Here is a 10,864-nt window from a genome sequence, read left to right as displayed (position 1 = left end):
CACATGGTTTATTTTATCTAATAAAAAATTGGAACAACTGGTTAGGAAGTTCTAGTCAGAATCTGAAATATTAACATTTCAGAGGCATTTCTTTGGTTTAACTACCATAAGCAGAAGTTTTATACTATGCAAAAATTTTATGTCCAGAAGATTCTATAACAAATACCCTATAATAAACAGTAAAACAATAGAGGCAGAAAGTAGATATTTTAAAAAGCAGACAGAATTAGTAATCTATTTTTTGCTAGATTTCAAAAGATATTTAAATTCTAAAACTATCTGTTTTCATGAATAAGATTTTTTTTTTTAATCTCCCAGGCTAAAAGGTTGTTTATTTTAAGAGGACAGCTTTGGCTGGGTTACTCAGTTGGTTAGAGCATTGTCTGGATACACCAAGTTTTCAGGTTTGATCCCTGGTCAAGGCACATACAAGAATCAACCAATAAATGCATAAATAAGTGGAACAACAAATCAATCAATCTCTCTCTCGCTTTCTTGCTCTCTCCTGCCTCTCTCCCTAAAATCAATTTTAAAAATTTGAAGAGGGGAAAGATTTCGGGGAATTTCAAAATCTCTCAGGAGGAAAGGCATTGTTTTTCTAGTTCTAATCCTTACCAAGATTTTTCTACTGTTTTAAAATCTGAGGTTTTATGCTTTTGCATAACTAAACTTGGAAATTACATATATATACACGGTATATATACACATGAAAAAGCACATAAACTTTACTCACAGGCAAACTGAAGTATGGCCTCTCTACTAAGAATACTTCCCCAAGTGTTGGCTGCTAAACACTGGTAATGGCCAGAATCTCTTGCTTCACTCGGATTGCTTATAATGAAGGTCCCGTCGATCAAACTGTAGCGATAATCACTTTCCAAATCAATTTCTGTTCCATTTCGAAGCCATCTAAGGAAAAATCAGAAGACAAATTGTGAAAATGACTTGAGACATTATAATACTCCCTGGAAGTGTCAGAATTTCATTGAAGGACATTTTTAAGACTTAAGAAAAATAAGTAACAGTGAATTTCTACCTGTAATTGGGGACTGGATTGCCACGAACTTCACAATTCAGTGCTACTTTCTTTTCATCAGAATCAGTTGGGAAAATTATATCATCTGGTTCTTGCACAAACACTGGCCCATAGTCCACACTTTCTGTAAGGACCAAGATAGATACACTTTAAAATTTCTTGAAATATCAAGACATGTTTGTTTTTTTTCTTAATTATGTTCGCATGAAAAATTCTTGCTCTTTCCTTGTACTCAAAGGCATATTACTAAAAGAAAGGGTTAGCTATGAAATTATATTGTGTTAGTAGATTGCATATATTTAAATAGATTTTTTGTAGTTGACTGAGAATTCTCATTAAAATAGGATATATATAATGGAAAACAAGCATTTCAAGCATTACTTTTGTATATTTTAAAATATATATCTTTATATTCATCTAAAGCAGAGTGTTATTATGTAAATAATACTAGGCAAAAACATTATTTTAAATACCTAAAAGTTTGTAAAGCTCTTAGAATGTTAAAAATAATATACAATAAAGAAAAAAGATATGAATTAATATTGTGTTACTACTTGGATAATACAGATATAAAAACATCAGTCCTTATATATTCCTTTTGTCACTTATTCAATCAAGCAGTACTTAGTGCTGATAATGCTGAAGTGTAGGGAGAAATCATGTAATACAAATAAATATATTGTCATGGAGTAAATAAAATATGTCCTCAAAAATGTAAATAACTGAATAAAAATGTCAAAACTAATGGTTATCAGTAAGTAAATTAGGTAAATAGGAGATCAAAAGAGAAAAGACATTAAAAAAAGAGGGCAAAAAGGAAGAGTACTTAAATTTACTAAGTGCCTACTGTATGCCAGACATTAGATTCTATCTCATTTAATTAGTTAATACTCAGAGAAATTCTATAATAAGGTAATTTTAAACTAACAAAACTTTCATGGAAAAGTAGAAATGAATATAGGCTCCATATGTCCGGTTGGGCTTGAGGAAGACCATTCTGCTGGAGAAATGATGAGTAAATGTGCTGTGGGAGTATGAGTCATGTTAGCCTGCATTAGTGCGAGAATTTACAGAATTATATGCATACCTAGGATCTATAGTATCCTGAATTGTGAACCTAGGAAAAAAGTAAAAACTTTTTGCTTTATCTACACTAATAAAAGAGAAACATGCAAATTTGTGTCACTCCGCTATGCCCACCAGCCAATCAGAGTGACTATGCAAATTAACCAAACAAAGATGGCAGTAAATTTGCATACACAGGCATGGAGCGAAGACTGAAGGCTCCGGCCGGAGTGAAGACTGAAGACTGAAGAGGCTTGGCTTCTCCGCTGCAGCTGGACCAAAGGCCTGGGTCCCGGGTGCCGGGGGAAAACTGGTGCCAGCAGCCAGGGGAAGGAAGGCCTATTGTGCAAATCTTTCTCCAACGGGCTTCTAGTTTTTAATAATCATGAATTTGATTGCATGATAACCTTAGATCAAGATTCTCACTGTGGCCGAACCGGTTTGGCTCAGTGGATAGAGCATCGGCCTGCGGACTGAAAGGTCCCAGGTTCAATTCCGGTCAAGGGCTGTCTGTCTCTCTCCCCTCTCCCCTCTCTCTAAGCATATCAATAAAATATATTTAAAAAATAAATTAATTAATTAAAAAAAAAAAGATTCTCACTGTGGTACATTTTGGGATAGTCTGTGTTGTGAGACTGTCCTGTGCTTTGTTAGATATTTCCCATCATCCCTGGCCTCTATTCACTAGATTCCAGTAGCGCACCTCCTCAACATAATAAATAACATCTCCAGATACTGTTAAATATCCTTTGGGGTCAAAATTACCCTCTTTTAAAATAACTGCCTTAGGAAAACGAAGAGGGGAAATTTTAGAAAAGCCGTATTTCCAATGTCTGTACTAAACAATTCGAAGTTTACTTGGTCTGTGGATAACCACAAGAAAATATCAAAAATACTATACAAAAATGTGAGCTTTAAAAAATTATAACTTAAAAAGATGTATACTTTCATACTTCGAATATAGGTAAATTAATTTTCTTTATTTAAATGCATGATAAGTCTATTCTTTTGGGGCAAAGAAAATAAGTGCCATGATATTCTAAACATTCATCCAATATAAACTAAGCACTCATAATGAGTAGATGATGGGAGGTATTTTCTTTGAGCCCTAGATAACCTAGATGAGGTTCTTTATCTTAACTCACAACAAAAAAAATATTATGAAAATAACTGAAATGTATTTCTCTACACCAAATTATACCAATGTCACTGAAAACTTTTATTTAAAAATAAGGAAAACAAGTGATTGGATAAATAAATAACTAGAGAAAATTATTCTCAAAATATTGTAATTGTTTTTGCATCATAATTAATTTAAAAATTTGGCAAAGCACATGAAACCTCATTAAACTCTCAATTAGAGTTAAACTGTCCAATCAAGTTATGAAAAAATAATCACTTCTAATACACTGAAATGATTATATACTAGAGGCCCAGTGCACAAATTCATGCATGGGGGGGGTGGGGAACAGGACCACAGGAGGTTGGCCGCTGGCCCCGAGGAGGGAGATGACTCTTGGCCCCTCTGGGAAAGGGGCCGCGTCCACCACCACCCACCCCTGGTTCCATTGTTCCAGCCCAGGCCCGAAGACCCTGGCAGGGTCGGGAGAGGAGGCGACAGTTGCCAGGCCGGACGCAGAAGGAACGGATGCTGGGTGCCAATGCCACCCTTGGCATCCCACCACCGCGCGGTTCCCCGCCTCCCGCCCTCCTCCTTCCCTCGCCACTGCACTGACACCGTGGGGGACGGGCAGCCCCTGGGGAAGGGAGAGGATGGGAGTGAGACAAACCCTTGTGTCAAGGGCTGACTTTCAATAGATCACAGTAAGGAAGCCGCTCTGCTATGTATGAAACCCCGACCCAGAAACAGGTCTCTACGAATGGTTTAGCACCAAGGGCCAATGGGGGCCGGCCGGCCAGGAGAAGGGGCCACAGGAGCACACTGACCACCAGGGGGCAGCTCCTGCATTGAGCGTCTGCCCTCTGGTGATCAGTGCACGTCATAGCAACTGGTCGACTGGTCGACGGTCATTCTGGTCATTCGGTCATAACAGTCGCTTAGGCTTTTATATATGTATATAGATTATAAATGCCTAGGATATATAAAATTAACATTTAATAAATGTATTTTATATATCTATACATTATCAAACTCATGAGCTTTAGAGTCAGACATACTTTGGTTTAAATTCCAGTACCATCATTTTCTAGCCTTGAGCTACTTGTATCTTTTGCTGCTCAATTTATTAATTGTAGATAATAATGTCTCATTACAGTGTTATAATGAGGATCAATGGACATTAACACTTATAAATAAATACACAGTAACTCATAAGTACTCAATAAATGTATGTGCAATATGTTATGTAATATAACCATGTGACCAGAACTAACCGCCCCCCCCCCATTTTATAGATGATAAAACTGAGGCTGAAGTCAATTGACTGAATGTATATAGCAAATAGATGATGAACCTGGAATACAAATCCAGAACTGTTGGTATCTAGAACCTAATTGCCACTGCTACAATTTACAAAGCACTTTCATATTATTTAATTCACTGAGCTGAGAATTGTAATTATTTCTAATTCAAAGATGAAAACTCTGAGGTTCTGAGAGACTTCTGCAAAATTAACCACAGACTAAATGGTTGATTTTAACTAAGGTTCTTTGGTGTCAAATCTTATGTTCTTAAAAATGTCAAAACAGACAAGAGGAATAAAAGATTGTCAGTTTAGAGAATAGCAGAGGGGTACGACTTGCTAAATTATGGACTGAAAAACAAGTGACTAGTCTGAACAACATTTATTCTATCACTAGAGGCCCGGTACACAAAATTTGTGCACAGGGTGGGGTCCCCTCAGCACAGCCTGCACCCTCTCCAATCCAGGAGCCCTCAGGGGACATCCCTCTCACAATCCGGGACCACTGGATCCTAACTGCTCACCTGCCTGGTCACCCTTTCCTCCCCCCCTGCCAGCCTGGTCGCCCCCAACTGCCCCCCGCCTCGCCGACCTGGTCACCACACACAGACTGCTGTTCAGTTGTTTGGTCGTCCCTCACTAACCCCCCTGCCGGCCTTATCGCCCCAGGCAGCATGCTGGTCATTACTGTTACTGTGACGGTGTCCTGGACAATTTGCATATTCCTCTATTATTAGTAAAGATGACTGTCCATACTCTGTATCTCTGTTTTTCATTGTCAACTCCAAAAGCATGTTAGCGTATACTCTCTCATCCTTTCTCTCCTTCTTTCATTTTCCTCTTAGAAATGAAGTTCATTGTAAGGGGTGAAAAAGCATGTGTCTAGGTAGAGTGTACCAATTCCCAGAAAAGGGTAATCAATGATGATACTATTTCTGAGAATATTGATTTACCTATAAAAATAAAAGGGTAATATGCTAATTAGACTGGACGTCCTTCCTGATGAAGCCGGGGCCTGAGGGAAGCCAGCCAGGTTCTGGGTGCCTGCAGGTGGCCAAAGGGAAGCCAGCCTGGGTCCCGGGTACCTGCCGGCGGCCAGAAAAGGGAAGCAGCCTGGGTCCTGGGTGCCAGAGGGAAGCCAGTGCCAGCAGCCAGGGGAAGGAAGGCCTACTATTGCATGAATTTTTATGCATCGGGCCTCTAGTTCTTCTATAATCAGAGTCCATCTATTGATAAAGATGATACATTTATTGCTTAAAGCAATGTCCTTACACTTTGCAATTTTTAGCTTGATGGATCTGTAACTTAGGTAGATAGACTTCAAAACTTAAATGATGGTAAATCATCACAAAGATCGTGATAATCAGTAAATCAAAATCTTTACTTAACATGGTAGAAATCTTTGAGATAGTTGTGTAACAGGCAGATGCCATCACACACAATGTTAATTTTTCATAGGATGCATGTTTTTGAGAGTGTTTTTTCTTGAACGGACTTTTAATGAACAGACCACAAATATTTGTAGATGGCTGAACTTAAAATGCTAGTGGTTAGTGTCCGTGAAATATTAGATTCATATGTCAAATGTTTTTCTTCAGAAGAGGATTCAGTTTTGAAATGATCTTTGTTTCTCCGCTACAAAGAATGATGAAATCAGCACCCTTTTTCTCACTTCCTTTATTTCCTAAAATTTTCCCCCCACTTTATTTCCTAAATTTTCTCAGTTTTGTTTGTTAATCACAGTTCACATGGTTTCTTATTCATAGTTATTACCTATTATGATATTAAACATTTATTATGTCTTTTCATTATGGTTTTCCATTTCTGCTTCCTATTTTTTCCCTAATTTAAAGTTTATATGTGCTATATTCCTTGTTAGATGGTTAAGAATATCTGTTTGTTGTCTTTACAACTAAAAGAAAACTTGACTGGGTATCAAATGAGGCATTCACTATTAATGACTATAGTTATCCTTCCACTCTCTCTCTCTGTTCACATTTAATATTACCATGGTGATGTCTGAGTTCTAGACTGACTTTCTTCACTCCCCAGTGATTGGAGTTTATGACTGGATGCCCATAGGCCTTTTTCCTCATCCTTTAATTTCAAGAATTTTGATAGATATATATTCATGTCATTTTGTATAGCTTGCAGGTTCAAGAATTTCTTTTTCAAGAACATATCTTTTTCCTTTGTTCTGTTCTCCTTATATCACCTAGGCATAGCTTGGATTTGTTAGTCTTATTTATCATCCCTGTAAAAACTTTTATATTTTTATTCTTTTCATATTTGTTTGAATTTTTAAAATGTGTTTGCTGTGTTCCTATCTTTTCAGTTGCCTCTATATATTTCACTATTGGTTGTTATGGGCCTATCATTTCAGGGTATGTGAAATCCTGTAGTTATAAAAATCATGCCTGGTCCGCCATTCTCTCTCTCTTCTCTGAAGGAAACATATATTCCTCCCAAAGGATTTGCACTTATGAAAGTAACAGATCTTCAAATAGTTAACTAAAATGTGGAAGGTAGACATGTAAGAAAGGTAATGACTAAATTTTTCTGGATAGCTTTCTCTTAGGTTTATATCAGAAAAATAAGATAAACTATATCATCCAGATTATTTGGGCAAGATGATTTCAGTTATGGAGGCAAGCCAGGGGCAAGGTTTAGAGGTAATTATATAGAGTGACATAAATTGGAAATGTTTAATGAATTATACTTGTAAATCTAAACTGACATTCACATAAATGTATATATCTATAATAATAAAAGCGTAATATCATATCGACTGAATGACCTAACAGCAGAACAACCATCCAGATGACCTTCCGGACGACCACACTATGGCACGCACTGGTGCCAGGACAGCCAAGGCGGGTGCGATGCGATTGGTCGGGGGTCAGGAGGCCCCACCATCCCCCGCGATCGCTCCACAGAGGGAGGCCCAGGCCACTCTCTGCCCGGCAATTAATCGCGGAGCCCCGGCTGGGTGGGCAGGGCCTCCCTCTGTGTTGTGATTGATCACGGGGCCCCAGTCAGGTGTGAAGGGCCTCCTTGTGTGCAGCGATCGATCTCAGAGCCCCAGCATGGTGGGCAGGGCCTCCCTCTATGCTGTAATCAATTGTGGTGTCCCGGCCAGCTGGGCAGGGACTCCCTGTGTGTGGCAATCAATCGAGGAGCCCCAGCTAGGGTGCCAGGGCCTCTCTGTGAGCTGCAATCCATCACGGAGCCCCGGCTGGGTGGGCAGGGCCTCCCTCTGCACGGTGATCAATTACGGAGCACCACGATTGATCGCCTCAAAGAGGAAGGCCCAGGCTACCTGACCAGCGGCGCTGCGGTGCTGGGCGGGGCCTCCCTTTTCAGGGCAATCGATCTGGGGGCCCCATGATCGCCCCACAGAGGGAGGCCAAGGACAGCCAAGTGATCGCACCCCATACCTGCTGCCCACAGAGGGAGGCGACCAGTGACTGGGGAGGGGAGACAGTGCTGCAGAGATGACAGGCAGTGGCAGTGGCAAGGGTACTGCCAGCTGCCAGCAGCCGGGGAAAGGAAAGCCCCAATAGGCCCTGATCGCCACCAGGCCTAGGGACCCTACCTGAGGAGTCACAGATTGTGAGAGGGCGCAGGCTGCGCTGAGGGACCCCCCCTCTAACCCCTCAAGCACGAATTTTGTGCACCAGGCCTCCAGTGTGTATACACACACACACACACACACACACACACACACACACATACTAGAGGCCCAGTGCATGGAATTCGTTCATTCAGAAGGGTCTCTTAGCCCAGCCTGTGCCCTCTCGCATTCCAGAAGCCCTTGGGGGTGGGGGATGACTGACTGATGGCTTAGGCCAGTGGTCGGCAAACTGCAGCTCATGAGCCACATGCGGCTCTTTGACCCCTTGAGTGTGGCTCTTCCACAAAATACTGACTTCTGCGCATGGGCCACGTAGTCTCAATCACACTGAACGTGCGCGCCCACGCATGGTATTTTGTGGAAGAGTCACACTCAAGAGGCCAAAGAGCTGCATGTGGCTCATGAGCCGCAGTTTGCTGACCACAGGCTTAGGCCATCAGTTGGACATCTTTAGCACTGCTGCAGAGGCAGCAGAGGTTCTGACAACGCCACTGCGCTTATCAGCCATGAGCCTGGCTTCTGGCTGACAGGTGATCTCTCTGTGGGAGTGCACTGACCACCAGGGGGCAGCTCCTGCTTTGAGCATCTTCCCCCTGGTGGTCAATGTGCATCATAGCGATCGGTCGTTCCAACATTTGGTCTATTTGCATATTAGCCTTTTATTATACTAGAGGCCCAGTGCACAAATTTGCACATGGATGATGTTCCTTGGCCTGGCCAGCAATCGGGGCCAATCAGGGGAGCCCGCCAGTCAGGAGAAGGGACCGCGGGAGTTTGGCTGGCCACCGGGGGAAGGGGCCACAGGAGGTTCGCTTGCCGGCCCCCGATTGGGGCTGATACGGGGCCGGATGGCTGGTGGGAGGGACCACAAGAGGTTGGCCAGCTGCAGGAGGTTGGCTGTGGGAGCGCACTGACCATCAGAGGGCAGCTCCTGCATTGAATGTCTTCCCCCTGGTGGTTAGTGTGTGTCATAGCAACTGCTTGAGTTGTCTTACAGTCATTCAGTCATTCGGTCATTTGGTCACTTAGGCTTTTATATATATAAATAGGATTCCTCTTTCTCCTTTTCCTTTTTGTTATCCCTGAGCTTTAGTAAGAATCTCATCCATTCTGGTTTCAGCAAGCCTAGAAAAACAACATAGAATTGCGGAAAAGTGATGCACATTCATATTTAGGCTAGTGGTTCTCGAATCCTTTTAATAACAGTTATTTTATAATCCACCTTTTATAAAAATTAGTAAATATTCTAACTTATTTATACGCATTTTTAAATTTAATAAAAGGGCAAGTAAAAAATAGAAGTAGCATAAAATAGTATTTAATTTGTAGGTAAATTCTCAGTGACAATCTAGCTATATAAAACCCTAATATGCAAATCAACCGAATGGTGGAACGACCGGTGGAATGACTGGTCGCTATGACATGCACTGACCACCAGGGGGCAGACACTCAACACAGCAGCTGCCCCTAGCCCGCAGGCCTCAACCACTGGTCACCCTGCAGAGGGCAGTGACCAGCAGTTGTGGCAGCGGCAGGGGACGGGGCCGACAAGTGGGCGGCAACAGGCCAACCGAGGCTGGTGCAAGCGGGGGCCCAGATCACTCTGCCGGTCACCCCACAGATCGGCTCTGATTGCTGGCCAGGCCTAGGGACCTTACCTGTGCATGAATTTTGTGCACCAGGCCTCTAGTTATAATCTATGATAATAAAAGCATAATATGCTAATTAGACCAGACAGCCAAACAACCTTTCGGACTGCCTTCCTTCCAGACAAAGCCATAGGGGGCAGGGGCCAAGACAGAGGTGGAAGAGACTCCAGGCCGTGGTGGCAGCAGGCGGGGGCCGGGGGCCAAGGCCCTTGCATGAATTTCGTGCATCAGGCCTCTAGTATAAGACATAAGGAAGTAATCCAAGTTTGTTTTTGTTCACGAAATCTCCATGAATGAAGCAGCTACAAATGCAAACTGATCCAAATGGGGTATTAGTGACTCAAATGTCATGAGTTCCATTGGTGTTCAGTGATATGATTTTCTAAATGGCCAACAACTCCTGTTAAAGTTCTTAACAAAATTAAATATAATCTCTCTATAATTTACACATTTTTACACTGACATATACATATGTAAAAATACCTTGTATATAATATAATACAGAGTTAGATTATAGTTTCAAAAATCATAAGAATTTTCAACACATGTGAATGTCTGGCAGGGCATTTAAGAGACGTGTGCATTATAATTATAGGTTATTTAGCATTCTTGGTCTCTACTCACTAAGTTAAAGAAGTATAAATATCCTAGAATCGCTGAAACAAACAAAAGTACTACACAAATTTTTGGACCACATCTGAAAGGGAGGTGCCACCCTTCTTAGAATCACACTAAAGCCGTGATTTTCAACCTTTTTCATCTCATGGTACACATAAGGTAATTACTAAAGTTCTGCTGCTTGCCAGCATATTATTTGTCAATATGACCAAAAAATGGATTTAAGTTTGATTCATTCACACCATATAGCTATTTTTGTGTTGGCTGTTGTCATTTTTTACTTGACAATATAAGGGAAAAGAGGTCAGTGCCTCTGACTAATCAGTGATGGCGAACCTATGACATGCGTGTCAGAGGTGACACGCGAACTCATTTTTTTGGTAGATTTTTCTTTGTTAAATGGCATTTAAATATATAAAATAAATATCAAAAATATAAG

General features: G+C 41.3%; 1 protein-coding gene across 1 annotated transcript in view; it reads right to left on the bottom strand.

Moving 5' to 3' along the window:
• CNTN5 (contactin 5) overlaps positions 1-10,864 on the bottom strand; it is a 1,092,962-nt gene that overhangs the window by 427,980 nt on the left and 654,118 nt on the right. The window contains exons 5-6 of the mRNA XM_005872208.2: positions 1,037-1,160; positions 734-909 (exon numbers count right to left, since the gene is read on the bottom strand). Of these exons, the coding sequence (XP_005872270.1) occupies positions 734-909; positions 1,037-1,160 (300 nt within the window). The remainder of the gene's footprint in view (positions 1-733; positions 910-1,036; positions 1,161-10,864) is intronic.

Source organism: Myotis brandtii, unplaced genomic scaffold (assembly GCF_000412655.1).
Source record: "Myotis brandtii unplaced genomic scaffold, ASM41265v1 scaffold37, whole genome shotgun sequence".
Lineage (NCBI taxonomy): Eukaryota > Metazoa > Chordata > Mammalia > Chiroptera > Vespertilionidae > Myotis > Myotis brandtii.
This window is presented reverse-complemented; position numbering and strand designations above follow the sequence as displayed.